The 23,268-nt window shown below is 41.0% G+C and overlaps 1 protein-coding gene across 1 annotated transcript; it reads right to left on the bottom strand.

Annotated features, from left to right (window-relative positions):
• Positions 1-8,687: 8,687 nt before the first annotated feature.
• CXHXorf48 (chromosome X open reading frame 48) lies at positions 8,688-21,472 on the bottom strand. Its single transcript, NM_001194153.1, has 6 exons — positions 21,266-21,472; positions 19,802-19,986; positions 12,449-12,593; positions 10,250-10,362; positions 9,045-9,232; positions 8,688-8,757 (listed from the first exon to the last, which is right to left on the bottom strand). The coding sequence occupies exons 1-6, from the start codon at positions 21,357-21,359 to the stop codon at positions 8,688-8,690; spliced, it is 795 nt and encodes a 264-aa protein (NP_001181082.1). The 5' UTR covers positions 21,360-21,472.
• Positions 21,473-23,268: the final 1,796 nt, after the last annotated feature.

Below are 23,268 nucleotides of genomic sequence, written 5' to 3'. Positions count from 1 at the left end.
GGGATGGGCAGTGCACAGCCAAGGCTTTGTAATTCACTGGCTGTGTGACAGTGGGCCAGGCTTTGACCATCTCTAAGTCTCATCTTTAGGTCCATCTTTGTCACTGTATCCCCATCACAATAGAACTCACGCATAGAGGGTGCTTACTAAATGTCATATCAATAATTTGTAAATGTGAACAGGAATAGCACGACATTCATAGGATTGTTAATGTGCACGACACATTCCGACCTAGCCACATGTTGAGAGAACTATATTGCAAATTTGCAAACAGAAAACATAGCAAAACGAAAAGCTAAAACAATAACAACCACCCCTCTTGATTCCTCTCATACGGCTCTTCAATCCTGTTCATAAGGCGATTTCTTCCTTGCACTACTGGATGAAATCCGGGAAAGTCCCAGAATGTACTCGGCTGCTCTTTGATGAAGCGTGTTGTGGTCACTTTAGGCCACAGCTGGAGTTTTGGTTGGGTAACCAAACTCCAACTTCCTTAAAAAGGCCTCCCACACGTGAACTGGCTGGTGCCGATAATCGTTGGACCTACGGGGGAATGAATCCTTTCCCGCATTCAGGGCACTTGTGAGGCAGCTCTCTTGAATGAATGTTGAGGTGCCTAGAAAGTAGCTTCTCTCAAGCAAAACATTGTCTGCACTGAGAACTGCAGGATTCAAAGAGCGTGATTCAGTTACCTGATCCCAAGGGAGGTGGGCAAGTGTTCACTGAACACCCGGGAAGAAAGAAAAGAAAAATGCAGCCTTAATCACGGTAAAGAGGTTTAGGATGTCGCTTGGGAGCTTCTACCTTTCCACTAGGCATCGAGGATGGCTCTTCTTCTTCCCCATCTCTCTGTTCTCCTTGGAGCAGGGTGATATCTACAATTCCTATCTCTTCTCTCGGGTTTGATATTGGCAGAGAAAATGAAGAAAATATGTCAGAGCAGAAAACAAAAACTGGCGAGCATGTATTCATTTTCTTTCCTTTAGACAGGAATGCACTTCATGGTCGCAATTTACAAAAAGACTGTGAACAGCCTGAGCATCACCGCCCCCCCTCCGCCCTCCGGCCCCTCCCCGCCCCCCAAGAGCAGCTACTGGGTGACACAACGTCTGTGGACTGTCAGAATCCCTGTCTAGCAGAGACACTGGAGAGCTCAAACCCAGAGGTGCCTCTCAAGCCCAGAACCCACAAGCAAGAGTCGGGCAGAGAAACCTCCTCTTTGTTCTCAGAGTTCAATTGTTTTAATTTTTAGCTCTCACAAATGAGTGAGAAGAGGCAAAATGTGTCAAAATGTGTCTTCCTGTGCCAAGCTTATTTCCCTTAACATAATGTCCTCCAGTTTCTATTTATTCTTGATTCTCTGTTGGTAGCTTATATGTATCTAGGAATTTTCCCATTGTTTCTAGGTCTTCCAATTCGTTGGCATATAATTTTTGATAGTAATCTCTTATGATCCTTTGTATTTCTGTGGTACCAATTGTAATGTCCCCTCTTTTATTTCTGGTTTTCTTTATGTTGTCTTCTTTCTGTTTTTCTTAGTCTAGCTAAGACGAATTTGTTTATCTTTTCAAAAATCCAACTCTTGATTTAATTGCATTTTCTATTCCTTTTATAGTCTCTTTTTCATTTATTTTTGCTCTGATTTTTGTTGTGTTCTTCCTTGTGCTAATTTGTTCTTAATGTGCTTGTCTTTCTCTAGTTCCTTGAGGTTTAATGTTAGCTTTTTTATTTAAGATATTTTTGCTTTCTTGATACAGGCATTTGCTGCTATGAATTTCTCACTTGGAAAGGCTTTTACTTCATCCCATACATTTTGGTATGTTATATTTCCATTTTTGTTTGTGTCAAGGTATTTTTTATCTCACTTTTGCGTTCCTCCTTGGCCCGTTTCTTGTTCGGTGGCTTGTGCATCAATTTCCACATGTTTATGAATTTCCTGATTGCCCCAATTATTGGTTTCTAGATTCATACCATTGTGATCAGAAAACATACTTGATATGATTTCAGTCCTCACAATCAATTGTTTTGACTTGTCTTGTGGCCAAACATAGGACTAATCTATCCTGGAGAACGTTCTGTGTGCACTGGAGAAAAATGTGTATTTCTGTTACTCTCCGATGGAATGTTCTGTAGAAGTCTGTTAGGTCCATTTGGTCTAAAGTGTAGTTTAAGTTCAGTGTTCCTTTTGTCTGGATGATCTTTCTATTATTGAAAGTGGGTATTTAAACTCCCCTACTATTATTGTATTGTGATTCATCTTTCCCTTCAGATCTACTAATATTTCCTTTATGCATGCTGGTGGTCTCATATTGAGTGTACTTATAATTGTTAAATTATCTTGAGTAATGGATGTCTTTATTATTATAGAATGACTTTCTTTGTCTCCTTTTCTCTCTTTTGATTTAGTTATTTCATCTGATATGGGTAAAGATACTGTCTTTTTGGTTTCTGTTTTTATAGAATATATTTTTCAATCCCTTCACTTTCAGTCTACGTGCTTCTTTAATATGAGGTGAGTCTCTTGTAGGAGCATAGAGTTTGGTAAGACTGAAAGCTTTTTCCCTGACATCAGGAACAAGATCAGGATGCCAACTTTACTATGTCTATTCAGTATTGCACTAGACGTTCGAGCCAAGTCAATACAGAAAAAAAAAGAAAAGAAAGGAGTTTTTGAAGTGGAAGGTTAAAAGCCATCTCTATTAAAAAAAATGACATGATATTAAATTTGCAAAATATAGAGAGAAATGTCATGAGAGGTAATAAAGTTTTGGTCTCTGCGGGGTCTTGTAGGGCACTGAAAGTGTTTTGGACGTTACTGTACATGATATTTGAAATCCCTGAAAGGTTTAGAGCTTTCCAGTGATCCCTCAGGCTGTGTAGTTGTGAACAGGCTGGAAGGAGCCAAAACATGAAGCAGGGTGACCAGTTAGGATGGGTCTTCTGTAATTCCTTGGCACTGTGAATGTAATCTGTCTTTCATCTCCTGTAGAGAAAACAGGCATGATCACTGCAAAAGATGATCACACTGAGGGAGGGGGGAAAGTGAGGGTCTTAAGAACCAAGTGGAAGCAGTGCTGGGGCATCAAGAGAGGTCTACAGGGTGGAGGACAGGAGTCCCCAGTGCAGCGGGCTGGAAGGGTTCACTGAACGTAAAGGATTGCTGAGAGTCATGAGAATGAATTGGGGTGGTAAAGGAGCATAGAGTGCGTGGCCTGTCCTTTCATCAAGCCTCAGCATGAAAAACATAAGAGAGGGGAAGAAAGGTGAATGCAGACTCCTTCTTTATGATACTTGTGATTGCAAAGACTCATAGAGTGTGTAATCTATGCTGGACACAGTTTTGTGTCCATTATGTGTGACAACTAATTTAGTCCTCAAAGCTCTGCAAGGCAGGGGTTATTATCACTGCTTTTTTTGTAGATGAGGAACCGAATGCCTAAGGAAGTTGAACAACTTGCCTAAAGGCCCCAAGCCTGGGAGAATTGGGATTTGGGTCCAAGCAGCCTGGCTCTGTCATCAGTGCCCATAAGCACAGTGTTTGACTCAGCAGCCTGAGGCCAGTTACCTGCTGAGTGCAGACACCCATTCTTCTGCTTCTTTCTTCCTCCCTTCATTCAAGAACCTCCCCAGGGAGTGGTAAAGACCCTGGAGAGAGGGGGTGTTTGACAGATCAGGACAAGGCTTGGCATGTATCTGTGGCCATTTAGAAACACGGGGGAGGGATTTGCTTCACACAGAAGGAGGTGATAGGGATCCCTCACTGGGGCTCCATGACTGCACTTCTGGGGGTCTCTGAATTGTACCAGACAGGTTGTGGTTCAGGAGATTTTAGGAAGGAACAGGTCCACTTTCAGCCTCAGCTTTTCCAAGGCATAGAAAGCCCACCTGTATCCCATGTCACCAAAATAAAAATGTGAGGCTCTACTGCTCTGAGTTAAAGAATGCAGTCAGACCAGTGTGTGGGAAGCAGCAGGGACACCACAGCATCTACCGAGTAAGAGCATGATGGGACCCAGGACGTTATGGACACATTGTTAGACAAATCCATTCATCACCTGACACACATAGACTTGTTAGATTGTAATAGCAGTGCTAGATTATTTCTCAATTGTTCACTTAATCTACATACTCAAGATTTTTAGGCTAATACACTATTTTTGTTTTAAAGAAAAATCGAGTGGAAAGTACTGACAGTTCACATATGCCCACCACCACCGTCTCCCCTATGATTCACATCTTGCACTAGTGTGGGACATTTGTTTCCACCAAAGAGCCAGTATTGATACATTATTATTAACTAAAGCTGGTAATTTATGTGGGGCTCACTCATTGTGTTGCATAGTCTATGGGCTTTGACAAATGTAATCAATCACACTTGGTCATGGCGTATATTTCTTTATATACATTATTGGATTCAATTTGATAATGTATTATTAGGAATATTTACATTGGTGTTCATGAGAGATATTAGCCTATAGTTTTCCTTCCTTATAACATCTTTGTCTGATTTTGGTATTAAGGTAATACTGGCCTCAAGGAGTGAGTTAGGAAGAATTCTCTTTGATTCAAACTTTCGAAGAGATTGTAGACAATTCGTATAATTAAAACTTAAGTGTTTGGTAGAATTTCCCAGTAAACCCAGCCGGGTTTCCTGATTTCTCTTTTAGAAGGTATTGATTATTGATTCAATTTTCTTGATAGACATAGGCTTATTGAAAGTATCTGCCTCTTCTTCTGTGTGTTTTGATAGATTGTGCCTCTTCAGAATTGTTTTATTTCATCTAGGTTATGGAATCTGTGGGAGTTATTTATTATTCATTTAATGCACATGGGATCATTGGTGGTGGCCCCTGTTTCACTTCTAATGTCAGTATTTGTGTTCTCTCTCTCTGTCTCTTTTTAACTTAGCCTAGCTAGAGGTTCAAAATTGTATTGATCTTGTCAAAGAGCCACCTTTTAAAAATTTTTTCCAACTTTTATTTCAGGTTCAGGGGGTACATGCACAAGTTTGTTATATGGAAAATGGCATGTCATGGGGGCTTCATATACAAATTAGTTCATCACACAGAAAATAAACATAGTACCCATCACGTAGTTTTTCTACCCTCACCCTCCTCCTACCCCCCACCATCACATAGGCCCAGGTGTCTATTTGTCTATTGTTTGTGTCCATGTATACTCAAGGTTTGGCTCACACTTGTAAGTGAGAAAACATAGTACTAAGTTTTCTGTTCCCACATTTATTCATTTAGGATAATGGCCTCCAGCCCCATCACATTGCTGCAAAGGACACAATCTCATTCTTTTTGCTGACTGTATAGTATTCCATGATATAGATACCCCAGATACTCTTTATTCAGCCTACCATTGACGGCCATTTATGTGGATTCCATGTATTTGCTATTGTGAATAGTGCTGCAGTGAACATATGTGTGCATGAGTCTGTATGGCACAAGGATTTATATAATTAGTTAGGTACATGGGATCCAGTAATGGGATTGGTGGGTTGATTGGTAGTTCTGTGTAAGTTCTTTGAGAAATCTCCAAACTGCTTTCCACGGTGGCTGAACTAGTTTACATTCCCACCAGCAGTGTATGAGCATTCCCTCTTCTCCACAGTCATGCCAGCTTCTATTTTCTGACTTTTTAATGATAGCCATTCTGACTGACTGGTGTGACATGGTCTCACATTGAGGTTTTAATTTGCATTTATGGCCGGGCGCGGTGGCTCACGCCTGTAATCCCAGCACTTTGGGAGGCCGAGATGGGCGGATCACGAGGTCAGGAGATTGAGACCATCCTGACTAACACGGTGAAACCCCGTCTCTACAAAAAAAAAATACAAAATTAGCCGGGCGCGGTGGCGGGCGCCTGTAGTCCCAGCCACACGGGAGGCTGAGGCAGGAGAATGGCGTGAACCCGGGAGGCGGAGCTTGCAGTGAGTGGAGATCGCGCCACTGCACTCCAGCCTGGGAGACAGAGCGAGACTCCGTCTCAAAAAAAAAAAAAAAAAAAAAAAAAAATTAATTTGCATTTATGTGATGATTAGTGATGTAGAGCATTTTTTTCATATGCTTCTTGGGGCCCTTCCCTGTAGAGGAGGGCACCCAAGGATTTGAAGGCAGGCAGGGAGCCTGCCAAAAAGTGGTTCCAAGGAGGCCTCCTGCAAGCCAGGGTCCATGAGAACAGGGAGTTAGAGTACAGATGGAAGGCTGCCCAGAGTAGGAGAGCATATATGGCAGGATTGTGCAAAGAAGTAAATACACAGAGGATAATGGAAGTTAGGGTTCTCCAAAGCTGAGAAGGAAGCAATATAGGTGGAAAGGTGGAAAGAGAGGAAAACATAGTATAAACTCCATATTCCTGGGCTGGTATTGGAGGTCTACGTGCAACCTCAAGTTTGCCAATAGAAATAAGAGCTTCGATTCAAAACACCATATTCTCCAACACCAAGGGAACAGGGATCCTTGTAAATATGGCTGATTAAGTAGAATTTGAAATTTTGACAAAACAGAGAACTATACACTAAGCATAACAAAGAAGAGTTGTTTACATTCACAGAGCATATCCCTTTGGCAGATGTACAGTTAAAGATTTATGCATCCCACAAGAGGAGTGAAATGATGAACCAGAACCTCTGAAAGCTACAGGTAGTTAGAGGATGAAACCATGATCACGATGAGAAATTTCAAGGTGCCCCTTTGATTAACAGTGTGCATAATCATGATGGCAAGAACACTAGGTTCAATCTATTGGGCCAAGATTAGGCTCTGGGTACCTAAACAGAACTTTATGTTTTGAGAATCATTGCAGGCATCAGGCCAGAATTGGCATAAGGGCCATAGTTTGCCAAACCAGGCTAAAGATCATTATCTTATTTCATTTTCTTCATTGCATGTATCCCTAAATGAGCGGAGAAGCATCTGATATCAGCACATCTGCAACACCTTCATGGTGTGCCAGTTGGAAGCTCCGTGGCAGAATACTGGAGCCCCAGAAACTCGTGGTGACAGGTCCCTGTGTTTTCAATCCAATTCTTTTGTACCTGGGGAAAACACATTTCTGACAGAGTCCGCTATTTCCTACTCCCTGGGTCCATCTGTCCTTGTGCCATGAGGTCATCCATTTAGGGACACAGATGTGATGAGGGTGAGATGATCAAACACAATTCATTCTCAGTTGTGGGAAAGAACCTTGGAGTTAGCTCATCTCTGAGGGAAAATATTCAAAATGCACCACCGCTTGGTCGGCCTTATGAAAGCAAAGCAGTTCTGGGCTTTGCTATTTGAAAGTAGAGGAAATGTGTCCAATCCCCACCACCTGCCCAGCTGAACTGCTGCCTCCCAGGTGATCCTCAGTCCGGTGAGGAAGTTTGTGAAACAGCAGCTGTGACTGAATCACCAGCTGATTGGGCTTATCATAATGCATTATAACTCCCAGAGACCATTCTTCCACATCAACCAAACTGCAGAATTAAGTGGGAGGTAGTGGAAGTCATGGCCCTTGCATCTCTCAAGTCTAACGTGGACTGCTCTGTAATTCCACAGGGTGTGGGGCTGCTTTTGAATGACGACATTCACAGGCACCTGGTGTTGCCACATCTCCCGCTTGCCCCTTTCAATCATAGGAGCTACTGCTGCATGGGTCAGGAAGCCAAGGACGGTTAGGGGGTGGGGGCATTGAAAGAACACAAGTTCCATTAGGGCCTGGAATTTTGTCCTTTTGGTTAAGGGTATAACTCTAGAGCCTCAACAGTGCCTGGCACATCAAAGAGAGTCAGTAGGATTTTGTAGAGTGAACCAATGAGTGAAAATGGGAATTTTACAAGACCTTCACCGTCCCTATCAAGTGGGAAACAAATCCCTGGATGATTGGGAGGTCTCACTGGATCTGTAGTGTAGAGTAAAAACACAACTCTGTTTATTCAAGGACCAGTGGTAGTGGTGAAATTATGAATCACAGGACTCAGGGTAAGTTCACAACGACACTCAAGCTATGCTCAAAGGTCTGAATACATCCATTCCCCTAGGTCACAGCTACCTAGTTAAATGTTCTATTAGACGAAAGCATGAAGTTTCATGGGGTTTACTTGTGGAATTTTAGTATAACCTTTCCCAGTGGGTAAGTAGCTTATCCTTCCTTCGACGGGCTCTGTGTTTGTACGTTTCTTCGTGACTTCACATGAGCTGCACCCCTGCAGCAAAGTGGCTCACGGAGGCTCACGTACAGCAGAGTCGGCTTTCTATGGTTATTGGTGTTATTTAAAAATCGACAGAGGTCTTAATGCGTTGCTCAACAATTTTATTCCTAAGGAACCAGTGATGAATGAACCGCAGCTAAACATCATAGATGGCCCAATCATTCAGTCATAGAGCTTAATAACATTTTATGTTAGGCACTCTTCTAAGTGCTTGGAGATGCTTTAATGACAACAGAAAAAAAAAAGAACAACAACAACAACAACAAAAAGATCAAAACACATCCTGCCATTGTGGAGTTTACATTCTAGCATGGGGAATAAGGAACATATTGAAACAATAAACAGTGCGAGTTATGTGGGTGAAAGAAGATGAAAGAGACTATGGAACAATACAGATTGTACAGACAGCATAAAGGGGGCTCAAAACTGAAGTCAAATTGTAACTTTAAATCATGCCTTTAACATGCTGTCCCTGATGCCTTTTCAGTTAAATGCTTTGGCTCCGACGTTCCTTTTTGGGCCGTCCCAGGCCTCCATCATCCTGGAATCCGCTGCTGCTAATGGGAAATATGGAATTCAAATTTAATGGCAGTGTTCATTTTAATTAAGAACTCCTTTCCTCCAGTGACTAGCGAGCTATTTTCGCGTGGTTTTTAATTGATAAGGCACTTCCCTAAGCTGGGTTCATGGTCCAATTGAACTAGCCAGTATCTCAATTAGATTTACCAGAAAAGCCATATGTAAAATACTATTTAGGCTTATTAAGCTAACCTTTTCAGTTAAACCAGTCCCTTTACTGCTCATAAAAGGAAAGATAAACAGAATAAAAATGCTTTGTCATTACGATTTTTGAGCTGGGGTGACAGAAACCGCTCTCCAAATATAGCAGAACTGAATGCTCTCCACCATGACCACATTGACGATATCGTATACTTGAGGTATGTATCCATCAGGAAGTTTCACAGAATCCAAGGTGAAAAAGATAGTATAATCTATCACCCCATTTCTTCCATGTACGCTAGTAATGCAGACCTGTGAGTATAAATAATGGAAATGATTATGAGAAAGCCCAATAATCACTGTAACCAGCTTTGTACCTCCTCACTCTGGGTCCTGCGTGAGTGCAGGTCACTTCGATGCAAATCATTGATTTCCAAACTGGTTGGCCCGTTGCTAACACGAGGGGTGCTTTGTAAGAATACCCATGTCCACGCTCCACCTCAGAACAATTAAATCAGACTCTCTGGGAATGAGGCCTGGGTCTCAAATGAGAAATCCAGCTCTAAATATTACCAAAATATGTCCATTACCCTCTGTTGCCTTGAATTGCCTGCGCATATTCAGGCTTTAATACCCAAATCATCCTCAGCATTTACTGGTAAGCTCAAGTCCCACAACACATTCCGCTCATTCTTTCCCTAAAATTTTCTGGCACAAAGATTGTTTTTCTTCCTCCTGTCATTGGAAGATTCTAATAACACTTGGATATTGAGTAAAATGCACAATTTAGAACTTAATCAGGCCGGGCGCGGTGGCTCAAGCCTGTAATCCCAGCACTTTGGGAGGCCGAGACGGGTGGATCACGAGGTCAGGAGATCGAGACCATCCTGGCTAACACGGTGAAACCCCGTCTCTACTAAAAAATACAAAAAACTAGCCGGGCGAGGTGGCGGGCGCCTGTAGTCCCAGCTACTCGGGAGGCTGAGGCAGGAGAATGGCGTAAACCCGGGAGGTGGAGCTTGCAGTGAGCTGAGATCCGGCCACTGCACCCCAGCCTGGGCGACAGAGCAAGACTCCGTCTCAAAAAAAAAAAAAAAAAAAAAAAAAAAAAGAACTTAATCATGTGCTCGTTCTACGTAATTTTCTAATTATTTCCTTTGGAAGATCCTGCCTTTTCAATAAGAAAAGTGGCTCCTTTGTTGGCAAAGAATGTATTTCTTCATATTTTCTGTTATTCCCATTACACCCAACAGAATCCTGGTCACGTAAATTCTCACCAAAGGAAGGGTTATCAGAAACTGCTGACAGGAGCAACAGGAAAGAAATTACCTCTTCCGCATGAATACAACGGGTGGGCTTCACAGAAGTTGCCTTGATGTTTGAGATGCCTGGCTCAGTGGAATATTCAACTTCTAACAAGTCACCCTTATAAGGCACAAAATCTAAAACAGCCATGGAGAAATGTGAGTGTCATGATCTCTTAACTAGGTCACGTTTAATTTCACACGTTATTTGATAGTGTACTACTTTAAAGTCAGTTCTGCTAGAACTAAAGTCCATTTTGTGCATATTTAAACAGACACTGCAAATCTCTAAGTCCAAAAAGAAATTTATAATCCTTAGGCATTGATTCTCCTCTACTGATTTAACAAATTTAAATGGAGGAAAGTGTCAACTGTGCATCACAGCCAATCTGAGGGAGCGGCACAGGATTTACTAAACAACTGTTCGTGTTCACAATTGCTTAGTGAGAGGCAGTCAAACATGTAGGTAAGAGCACAAGTTTGACCCTGGCTACGTGGCTTCGAATCTTGACACTGCCACTCACTCAGTTTGCAACCTTAAGAAAGGTGGTTAAACTGTCTGTGCCTTGTTTTCTTCATCTATAAAATGAGAAGCACAGTAAGTAGCCTTCATGATACACAGCTGCTGTGAGAATTAGTTGATATGTGCGATACACACAGAATCATTCCTGGTGCATAGTAACCACCAAATAACAGTTGATTGGTAGTAGTGGTAGCAGTACCACAAGAAAATGTTGTTACTTTCAGAATGAAGGAATTTCCCCTGGTGTTGTGTTCGGCTGATGAACTCTTAAGTATCTGCCTCACAGGTTACAGTTAAGACCACTGAGTTTCAAACAGAAGTTTGCAGTAAGTTAAAAGTGAGTCACAGGATAACAAAGTTGCATGAAAGAATGTGGAGCAAATGGAAATCCCAACTGCAAGTGAGACAGTAAATTGCCACAATGACTCCAGAAAACTAGCAATATCAACAAAGTGAAACATTTCTTCACCTTAGGACCTAACACTGTAGAATGACACTAGACACAGTGTTAGACCTCTTCTGTCTCTCTCTCTCTCTTTCTCTGATAATTTACATACATTTATTTTGTGTGGGTTTAACATATATCTATATGCTTATAACTCCAAAATGTATATGCCTCCAGCTCTAACCAACCTCAGGATCAATTATCCTTATGCTTACACCAATCTAACATGTGTAAAGCTGAGTTGCTGGTATTCTCCGTACTCACCAACTTTTGTTTACTTCAGTCATCTACATCACAAACTGGCAACTCCACTCTCACCACTGCTCAAACCAAAAACTTTGGAGGTACCTTAGACTCATTTCTCCTCCACATCAAAGATCTAATCCATTACCTCCTGGGTTCTTCTCTAACTTCAAAATATATCCAGAGTCAACTCAATCCTCAGGTCCTCCACTTCTCCATTTTTCATTCACATCTCCATCATCTCTCACCAGGAATATTACAACATTTTCCTAACTGATTTCCTGACTCCACCCTTTCCCTCATAGTCTCTTCTCAACAAAGCAGACAGTGTCAACATCTTAAAACAAAATTCAGGTCAGAGTCCTGCTTTTGCACCTAAGAAAACAAACCAGTAAGCTGCCTGGGGAAGCAGAGCTAATCTCCCCATTTATACCCAAGCTATATGACAGCAGCAGTAGACAAAACAGACAAAAAAAATATCATTGGGTAGAAGCTAAATATTAGAATATATCTGCTGATTACAAAGAGAATTCAACAACAACAACACACACACACACACTCACAAGGCGCTATCTCCAATCCTAAATTTTTTTTGAAGCATTTGAAGTGTATTCTTTTAAAATTTGGTAATCTACCCTGTCACTGAAACTTCTCTAGTAACCAACTACAGAAATGATCCCTTCAAGTATAGTCCTTGAAGGGTATTAAAAATAGTGTCTCTATGTACTTGTAGGATTGTTTCCATGATTAGAAATTAAATTCTTATGTGAATGAAAAATATATCCAGGCATTGCTGAGAGCATTGAACAAATGAACACACAATAGCCGACAGCACACAATTTATAATACTGTCTATTTGCCCCTATATTGTACCTAATTTTGATTGGAACGGTCTACTTCTAACATTGAAGAGCCATTGACTGAAGCCAAGTACACTGTAAAAGTTGTTCCAGGACTAAAATCCTTTCAAAAATTTAAGAATTAGATCGTATATCTCAAAATGTAAATCATACCTTCAGAAAAAATGTCTATGGAAAAATAAATGCTGTTACTAATATAAATAGTATCTTCACTTATAGAAGTAACACATCCAATTAAAACTCTGGTTCCTGAGTCTGAGGGTACAGCACCATAAAGGCGGTGAGGCACAACATCCACCTGTAAGATTTAGGAAAGAGTTACTTCAAAAATAATACAAATTTAAACATGGAAATTACATGATTAAAACACTTGTATTCAAAAATATTTTCAACAGCCATCCTAAACACTGGTGAATATAGTTCACTTGGCAAATGGACCATTGACTTGAGATGATGGTAAAAGTCATGTGTGTGCTTCAAGAATTGTGAAATGTATCCCAAAACATTAATTGCCTACCTGAGTTTAATGCTCCTGTACCATTAGATTCCAAGATTTAAAAAATACCGTCCTTAGCCTGCAGAAATTCACAATGAAATGACGGTAAAGTGGAAAGGTATGTAGTCATAAGCAGGTTGCGATGAAGGATATAAAACTAGTTCAAAATGGTTTCTGTGAATTATCTAGAGGGAGAACATTTCAGACAGGGAGAAAATAGGGGCATTGCTTGGGGGAAGTCAGATTTGTGCTGGGTTGTGAAAGAAGACAGAGGTGTAACCTTGTAAACAGGGGTAGAGGAGCAGGGAGGCGGAGAGAAAAAAACAACAGAAGTTAGGAGCCTAGGGAGCAAAATCCTAACATTCGAGATCCAGGCCTAGGAGAGAGAAGCACAAGATAAAGTTGGAGCAATAACCTCAACTGGGGAAGGTTCAAAAAACCAAGCCAAATTAGGGCTTTACTTTATCTACAATAAAGAGGCATACAAACCTTTTTCCTTATTGGAAGTGTAATAGTCCTTATTTTATAATCCTTAAAACTTACAGAAATAATGCAAGTTCATTGCACTAAAAATAGGAAAAACAAAAACCAGATATGCAGACAGCAAAACGCGGTTACCCCATAATCCATATTCCATTACCAAGAGACCACCAGGGACTACATTTTGGCAGTAACACTCATCCTGATGTTTTTGTCTGTGCACAAATATATATACATATGTAAATGCCTGTTTTAAAAGCAAATTAGCATGGTATTCAGTATTAAAGTATCACATTAAATTAACACAAAGGTTTTTAAATAACAAGAAAGGACAGAAAGAGTCATAGGGAATCCCAATTAATGGATGTGCCATAATTTACTAACCCAATTCCACGTAATTAGACATTTCACTTGTATCCTAGCATTTGGGCTACTTGCCTGACTGAACTATAGGATAAACTCCTAGGGTTGGAATTTGCTGATCAAAGACTTCTGATGGAAACTTGAGCCACTGAGTTGTCAGTAATTTTTCATGGTTTTAAAAATAGCCTAGTTTGCTGCTATTCCCATTTCTTAACTGGTGCCTTTCCAACTGTCAATACCAATCTGATGTTTATTTTCCCCTCACCTACTATCATGAAGGAATGAGGCACCAGTCTCCTGCCCATGTATCTATCCCCACTTTTGACAGTATCCAAGTGGGTGATCCATAGGACCCTTGGACCTCTCTGAGCCTTGACTCCATGCCAACTCACAGACATATTGCAGACTAAAACTTTGCCCACGTCTCATGGCTCCCAACTCTCTTTCTTATGCCTTGCAAATGCCACCAACACAACAGCAGGTACAAACAGATAATGTTGAGGGACAACTGAGTAGCCAGTAGTGAAACAAGATGTGGATCCTTCTCTCAGTCCTGCACATGAAAAGCAAACCCAGACTGGCTGTATGTTTAGATATAAATAAATGAATGACTTTCAGAAGAAAAGCTAAGTGAATACTCCTGTAAATTATGTCTTAGAATTAGCCTAAGGATACTTCCTGAACACAGAAGCCACGTGGACAAGATGGACATATTTATAGCATGTAAAAATTAAATAGATGGAGGAGGAGGGGAGCAAGAGGGAAAAATGGGACTCTCCAGTGATCGTCCTCCTGCAGAAACATCAATGTGAAAAACTATCCTTGTATGAAAATACCCTCATTTGACATAAGGAAACCAGATGAGAGACCATGGTACCCAGTTATAGCATGAAAATAAGAAAAGATGCATTGAAGAGGGTAGTAAGAACAGTTTTACATTACCCATATCACCCCTTCCCCGACCTTCAACAGCACAGCATAGAGAGAGATACCATCCACCCAGAGGAGAGAGATAGTAGCAAGCATAGGACATTGCCTGGGAACCCAATATCAGGTCACCACTTGACAGACGCCCATGGCCCCTGACTCTCAGATGGTACTTGTGGACAGAGTCTCTAGACCCACCCTGGCACCAGACAGAAAGCCACAACCACAGCAAAACAAACTCAATACCTGGTCTACATCTCTGTCGAGTGATTCCAGTGGCCTTATGCTCAGAATATTCTACAGCCACAGGGAGTTCTCAGTGAATGGAGGTTTGGATTCCAGTCTCACTAGGGACCAGCCTCCATAACCAAGGGAATCTCAGCCATTGTAGCATCTGTCGTTGTGTCCCTGGGAATAGGCAGCCCCCTAGGACTTCAATAGCTGCAGTGTTCACAAGCATAAGGACCAAAAGAGACCTATGTAGAGTTTCCGGACAGGCTTACTGCTAAAGGATGTCCCCTAAAAGCTAGACTGCAAAGACTGAAATGAATACCTACTTCTTCAATACACAGATACAAACACATGACCACAAAGATTAAGAACAATAAGGAAAACATGACATCACCAAACTGACAAAACAAGGCGCCAGTGATTGACCCTAGAGTGATAGGAATGTATGAGTTGTTTAACAAATAATTCAAAATATTTATTTTCCACATGCTATGTGAACCTTGAAAACAATTACACAGAAATGATTCGGAATTTATCAGAGTAATTTGAAAGAAAGATTGAAAGAATGTTTAAAAAACCAAGCAAATCCAGAAGTTGAAAAATACAATGAAGGAAGTACACAATAGAGAACATCCAAAGAACAACTGATCGAGCAAAATAAAGAATCTGGAAACTTGGAGATAGCTTCATTGAAAATATACAGTCAGAGGAGACAAAATTAAAAGGAATGGCACGGAAAGAAAAAAAAACTTACTGGATTTCTGGGACAATATCAGAAGAGCAATAGTATGAGTCATTCACATTCAAGCGGGAGGAGTAAAAAGATCATTTAAAAAATAATAATGGAGAGCCATCCAATCTCAAATAATAATGGAGAGCCATCCAAACTCAGAGAAAGTTACAAACATCTAGGTACTGGATGACCAAAGTTCTGCATGCAGATACAATCCAAATAAGATTACCCCCTGACATGTTAAAATCAAACTGTCAAAGATGAAAAATAAAGAATCCCAAGAGCAGCAAGAAGAACGAAGCAAATCATATATAAGGCACTTCCAATATGCCTACCAGAAGACTTCTCAGCAGAAGCATAAAAGGCCAAGAAAGAGTGGGATAGTCTATTTTAGGAACGCAAGGAAAAAAATCTCTAACCAAGAATAATGTACCCAGAAGTGAAGGGGAGATAAAGACTTTTACAGAGAAATCACAGCTGAGAAACTTCCTCACCGCCACAACTGTCTTACAAGAAATGCTAAGGAGAGTTCTTCCAACTGGCATAAGGGACGCTAATGAGTAATGCAAAAACATTATATGAAGGTATAAAACTCACCAGTAAACGTAACTACACAAATTCAGAATATTCTAATAAGGTAATGGTGGTTTCCAGATCACTTATATCTTTCATGTAAAGGTTAAAGAACTGAACTAGTAAAAATAAAATAAGTACAATAATTAATTAAGGGATATAAAATATAAAAAATTGTAGTAAAGTGTGAAACAGAAAACCCAAAATCCATGGGTGGAGTTAAACGGTAGAGTGTTTGCATTTTGTGATCAAAGTTATGTTATCAGTAAAATAAACTGCTGTGATTATGTTTCTGTAAGCCTCATGCTATCCACAAAGAAAAAAATCCTGTAATAGACACACTAAAACAAATAAAAAAGCAAAACATACTAATAGAGAAAAATCTCTTATCCATCAAGGAAAACAGTAAAAGAGGAAGAAAGGAAGAAATTACCTACAAAATAGGTAGAAAAAATTCTCTAAGTGACAACAGTAAATCCTTACCTATCAATAATTACCTTGATAGTAATGGATGACATCCTCCAACTAAAATGCACAGAGTAGCTGAATAAATTTAAAAAGCAACAACAGCAACAACCAAACCTATGAGAGACCCACTTCTCCTTAAAAGACATTTGTAAACTGAAAATGAAGGCATGAAAAAAGATATTCTTCCATGTAAAGGGAAACCAAAAGAGCGCAGGAGGTGCTAAACTGATTTCAAATAAAATAAGATTCATATCACAAACTGTAAAAAGAGATCAAGACCATTATATAATGATGAAGGAGTCAATTCATCAAGAGGATATAATGATTTCCAAAAATATGGACCCAACATAGCAGCACCTAAATATACAAAGCAGATATTAAGGTCTAAATGGTGAGGTAGAGTGCAATGCAATAATAGTAGGGGACTTCAACACCCAACTTGCAGCAATGAACAGATTGCCCCAACAGAACACTGACTCCACAAAAAGTGGAATTTATCTGCACTCTGGACCAAATGGACCTGACAGTCATTTACAGAACATTCCATCCAAATACTCCAAAACACATATTCTTTCCAACTGCATGTGGAACATTCTCGAGGATAGATTATGGGGCAGGCCATAAAACAGATACTAGCAAATTAAAGGAGTTTGAAATAAGATCAAATCAGTTCTCTAACCACAATGGTGAAGTATTAGAAATCAATAAAAGTAGGAACTGTGGAAACTTTAGAAGTGGATGGAAATTAAAAAACATGCTCCTAAATAACCAATGGATCAATGAAGAAATTAGAAGCAAAGTGTAAACATTTCTTGAGTTGAAGCAAAATGAAGGCACAACATATGAAAACCCATGAAATACAACAAAAGCAATTCTAAAAGTGAAATTTACATCAATTAAGCCTACCTCAAAAGAAAATATGCATCTTCAATAAACAACCTCACACTGCACCTTGAGGAACTAGACAAACAAGAAAAAATTGCAATGCAAAATTAGGGCCTAAATCATAAAGATCAGAGCAGAAATAAATGAAATAGAAATGAGAAGAACAATACAAATATCAATGAAACAATGACTTGGTTTCTTGAAGAGGTAAAGCAAATCAACAAAACTTTAGCTAGACTAAGGAAAAAAGAGAGAAGATTCAAATAACTAAAATCAAAGATGAAAAAGGAGACAGCACAACTGACATCACCAAAACAAAACGTATCATAAGGAAGATTATGAACAATCATCTGGCTACAAATAGGAGAAGTTAGAAGAAATGAATACATTCCTGGACACATACAACCTGCCGAGATGTAATGGTGAATAAATAGAAAATCTGAACAGATCATTAATGAGTAAGGAAAGTGATTCAGTAATAAAAAATCCCCCATCAGTGAAGAGTCTAAGATGGAATGACTTCCCTTCCTAATACTACCAAATTTATATATAAAGAAGAATAATTAATAGCTATACTTTTAAACCTATTCCAAAAAAAAAAAAAAAAAAAAAAAACGGGCAAGAGAGGAACACTTCCAAACTCATTCTGTCACAACGCATTACCCTGGTGGAAAACCCAGACAAGGAAACACAAAGAAGAGAAAACCGAAGAAAACTACATGCCAAAATTCCTGATCAACACAGTTGCAAAATCTTTAACAAAGTATTAGTAAAGCAAATTCCATAGCACATTAAAAAAATCATTCACCATGTTCTAGAGGGATTCAGCCCTGGGAAGCAAGGAATTTTCTACATACACAAATCAATAAATGTGCTGTATCACATGAACAGAATAAAGGACAAAAGTCATAGGATCATTCCAATTTAAGCAGGATAAGAATTTGATCAAATTCCACACTCCTTCGTGATTAAAAACTCCACAAATTAGATATAGGAGGAGTGCACCTCAACACAATAAAGGTCATACATGATAAACCCACAGGTAACAACATACTGAATGGGGAAATGTTCCAGGCTTTTCCTCTAAGACGGGGAACAGGACAGAAATGCCCACTTTTGCCCATTCTATCACACATACTTCTGGAAGTGCTAGCCAGAAAAATTAGGCAAGAAGAAACAAAAGGCATCTAAATTCAAAAGGAAGAATTTAGATTGACCCTGTTTGCAGACGGGAAGCTCTTATATATAAATAACCCTGAAAACATCACCAAAAAGCTACTAGGTCTAATAAACAAATTCAGGAAAGTGGCACGACACACAAACAACATACAAGGGCTGGGTGCGGTGGCTCAAGCCTGTAATCCCAGCACTTTGGGAGGCCGAGACGGGCGGATCACGAGGTCAGGAGATCGAGACCATCCTGGCTGACACGGTGAAACCCCGTCTCTACTAAAAAATACAAAAAAACTAGCCGGGCGAGGTGGCGGGCGCCTGTAATCCCAGCTACTCGGGAGGCTGAGGCAGGAGAATGGCGTGAACCCGGGAGGCGGAGCTTGCAGTGAGCTGAGATCCGGCCACTGCACTCCAGCCTGGGCGGCAGAGCGAGACTCCGTCTCAAAAAAAAAAAAAAAAAAAAAAAAAAAAAAAAAAACAACATACAAGAATCAGTAGCATTTCTATATAACAATAGGGAACTATCTGAGAAAGATATCAAGAAACAATCCCATTTACAACACCTTCAAAAAAATTAAAATAGGAATAAATTTAACCAAGGAGGTGAAGGATTGCAACACTGAAAACTATAAACCATTGACAAAGGAAATTGAAGGAGGCAGGAATGAATGAAAATACATCATATGTTCATGGACAGGAAGAATAAATATTGTTAAATGTCCGTAACCTAAAGCAATCTACAGATTCAATGCAACTCCTATGAAAATACAAATGACATTCTTCATGGAATTATAATTCCATGAAGCTCTTTTTAAAATATTTACAACGCACATGGTTTGACATAGAAATTCCACTGCTATGAATGCACACTACAGAAAATGTTTTTTTACCTGATAAGGGAAGTTGCAGGATTATAAAGAGTTCAATAATTATTATTGTTACTCATATTGTTCAAAGATTAGAATAATAGATAAGTAACTTTTATGTTTTACAGCACAAATTACTACAACTATTAGAACAGAAGAACCCACAGATTCAGAGGGGTGGGGCTTCAAATTGCGGTCTACATCCCCTCTACGGATCACAGCAGAGATGTTGGATTAATACAAGAAAAGAAAGATGCAGAAAGAAAGCCCACTGGGATAAGACACAATTTCCAAACTCATGCACATCTCACCTTGATTGCTCTGAATCCATAAAGTGGTTTATCATCTTCCACAACCACATTTACTTTTTGTCCAACTTTTAGAGGCACGTTGCCACTCACAACATCACTACTGAAGAAGATCGACTCATCAATCATGCCATAATCACCACAGAAACTTGTGACAACTCCCTGCACAGTTTTCAACTGGGTGTCACCTACAAGATAAAGAAACTAGGTCATATTATTGGCCTCAAATGCAAACACCTACTACAAATAAGTCTTACACTCACCATCTGCATAACCCTGGACAGAGAAGTTTTATAACATCTCTGACCTCGTTTTCATCTGTCAATCCACAACAATCACAATTTCGACTAATAGGGTTGTTGTAGGTTTTTAAAATATTTTTTAAAATTTATCAAAATTTAAATGTTAAAATTTTAAATTATTTTTTAATTTTTTGAGCAGAGTCTGGCTTTGTCACCAAGGCTGCAGTGCAGTGGCGCAATCTGGGCTAGCAGCAACCTCCGCCTCCCAGGTTCAAGCAGTTCTCATGTCTCAGCCTCCCAAGCAACTGGGACTACAGGTGTGTGCCGCCACACCCAGCTAATTTTTGAATTGTTAGTAGAGATGGGGTTTAGCCATGTTGCCCAGGCTGGTCTCCACCTCCTGGCCTCAAGTGATCCACCTACCTGGAACTCCCAAAGAGCTGGGATTACAGGTGTGAGCCACCGAGCCCAGCTTGTGAATATTAATATTAACATGCACACCAACTGTCGAGAGCTGTGAGTGCCTTGCACAAGAGTGTGTAAATGTTACCTGTTAGCACCATGTCTACATATGAGTCAAGCTTCTGCTCCTATTATGTTCCTTCATCATTATCACCAATTATGATGAGTAGCACTTTCTATAGATACTTAACTGTCTCAGCAGACTAAAAGATATCTGGAGATTGAAGGCTAGCCCAAAACGGCATCTGAATGGTTTTCTTTATTTTTTTTTCCTTCTTCTTTTCTTTCTTTTTTTGTTCTGCACAAGCCTAGCTGATCAGCAATACTTAGGGATCAAACCTCAGCAGTTGCCCCACAGGAGTTCTGTGCCTTCGGGATCGGATAAGTATAAGGTATCAACTTGGCTTCAAATTACATTCCCATTTGGGATACAAGCCTAAATTCACTCGCAAATTAGGGAGTTTCTCGCCTACTGGAAATATAAATAGGCATGTGCTGCACAACCACGTGGGGAAGCACAGGAGGTACAGCCCCCAAGGTCTTCTCTGTCAACACCTTTCCCGCTTTAGATGGACAGGAGAGTTTGGGAGTTGGTTCTCAGGGACTTGTTGAGGACTAGGGTTGCCTCCCCATGCACACACAAGATGGAGCCGCCGTCACATGCTGTACCCGCCCGAGTTACCACAGCCTCATTCCAGGGGTGAGGAGAACCCCTACTGGGAGGCTTCTGGGGTGGGGGAAAAGTGGACACACAGAGGAATACCTTGTGGGAGCCCCTGCTGCTGTGGGCCCTGTTGCTCTGCAGGGTCGGCCGTTCTCCCGTAGAAGGCCAAAGCAAGTCTCAGAAGCCTGAGCATCGTCCCAGTTGTCACCACCAGCCTGGGCACCGCTTGTGACAGAGGAAGCACGAAGTCTCCTCAGTAAGGGAAGCCCTCAGGTCACGGCGTCTCCTCAGGGACTCACCTCCTGCTTCTCCTCCTCAGCCTCTGTGGCATGGGACCCAGCCGATAGTGAGCCCCCCTTGGGAGAGTCAGGGACATCGCAGCCTCCAAAGGAGCTCCCAGGTTCCCCTCTGACTTCTCCCTCTGAGCATGCGCTCATCAGGGCTCGCCTCTACCACTGTCCAGCCAATGGGCGTGCAGTGGGTGGGCGGGCAGGTTCCTGTGGCTATTAAAAGGTGATGGGTGGGAACATCGTCGCTTCTCCCACCAAGGCTGAGGGTGCCATTAGGATGGCCTGGGGGAAATGGCTTGGGAGCTTGGGTTCTCCATATACTAAGGAGGTACAGGGCTCTTCTCTTGGGTTCCCTGGGAGGATGGGTGCCTAAAACACCGTCTGTGCAGCCAAACATCCTTCTCTTGCCCCTGTATTCGTGGTGCTTAGTATAAGGAGTCACCACTCAGTGGGCAGTCAATAGTTAGTCCTCACCAGGGATCAATTTTGTGGAGAAAAGGCATCATTTGGGTAGGCAATGTTTTAGTGATGGCAAGTACGTGTCTTTTGTGCTAGGACTCCCATTTTGAGTCCAGTGATAGTTTATAATAGAATCCTTTTATGATCATTGCTACCATGAACTCATCGCTTACCTGGTTATACTTACATTACTCTGCTATACACATTACCCTTATTCATTCATTCAGCAAAACTCGTAGGGCACTAACTGTGAGCCAGACACTGTTCTGTGTTCTTAAAATTTGTTAGTGAATGAAAGAGTCAAGAATCTTCACCCCGTGAGGGTAGTTTTTTCACAGGATGACAAAAGGGCGACACTAAGCATCACATAATAAAATATATGATATGTCGGAAGGCAATAAATGCCGAGGAAAAATATAGCAGGACAAGGGAGATCCACAGTGCTGGGCATGGGGGGTTGGATTGCACTTTACAATAGCATGGTCAGAGTAGCCCTCATTGGAAAGCAATAGTTGAGAAAGATGTTGGAGTTAGCCAGGCAGCTATTTTGGTGGGAGCCGTTCAGATGGAGGGCGCAGTTTGTGCAAAGACCATACAGCAAGACTGTGCCTGATGTACTCAAGGAAAAGCCAAGTGATTAGAGCAGAGGCAGTGAATAGCTAGAAGAGTAGGAAGTATGGTAAAAGAGGTAATAGAGGTTCAGGCTGCATGTGGGATAGTGGGACACTGGAAGTCCTTTCACTTTTATTGTCCATGATGTGTAAAGTCCCTGAAGGATTTGGAGCCTTCCAGGGATCACAGGTGCTTGGTTGTGAACAGGCTGGAAGAGGTCAGAGCAGGAAGCAAGGAGAACAGTTTGGATGATTCTGCTGCAACCCATGGGCACTGTGCATGAAAGCTGTTTGTCTTTCCTCTCCTACTATGAGAACAAGTAAGAGCCTTGCCAAAGTTTAGCATCTGGTTAACAGGATCGGTTGAGGGTTATCTATGTCTCAAGATGCAACACAGCTGTGTTAATTTCCTAGGGAGGCCACAGCACATTACTACAACTGCGTGGCTTTAAACAACAGAAATTTATTCTCTGGCAGTTCTGCAGGCTATGAGTCTGAAATCAAGGTTTCAGTGAGGTTGGTTCTTTCTGGCAAGCTCTGAGGGAGAGTTTATTCCAAGATTCTGTAGGTTGCCAGTAGTAATTGGTTGGCTTTCCTTCGGTTGTAGATGCATCACTCCAGTCTCTTCCTCCTTCATCCCATGGTGTTCTTCCCCATCTGTCTGTGTGTCCGATGTACCTCTTCTTATAAGGACACCACTCATTGGATTAGGGATGTATGACTAATCCCAATGCTGTAGGAC

The sequence above is a fragment of the Macaca mulatta genome, chromosome X (genome assembly GCF_049350105.2).
Source record: "Macaca mulatta isolate MMU2019108-1 chromosome X, T2T-MMU8v2.0, whole genome shotgun sequence".
NCBI classification, from domain to species: domain Eukaryota; kingdom Metazoa; phylum Chordata; class Mammalia; order Primates; family Cercopithecidae; genus Macaca; species Macaca mulatta.
Note: the sequence above shows the minus strand (reverse complement) of the source record. Positions and strands in the feature narration are given on the sequence as shown.

Bases quoted from the DNA above. Each gene is read 5' to 3' on its own strand.
- CXHXorf48 (NM_001194153.1), bottom strand. From the start codon at position 21,359: ATGCTCAGGCTTCTGAGACTTGCTTTGGCCTTCTACGGGAGAACGGCC. The intron at 10,363-12,448 runs GTATGATTTACA...TGGCTGTTTTAG, and splicing joins CATAGACATTTTTTCTGAAG to ATTTTGTGCCTTATAAGGGT. The intron at 9,233-10,249 runs GTAATTTCTTTC...TTATACTCACAG, and splicing joins GTTGTATTCATGCGGAAGAG to GTCTGCATTACTAGCGTACA.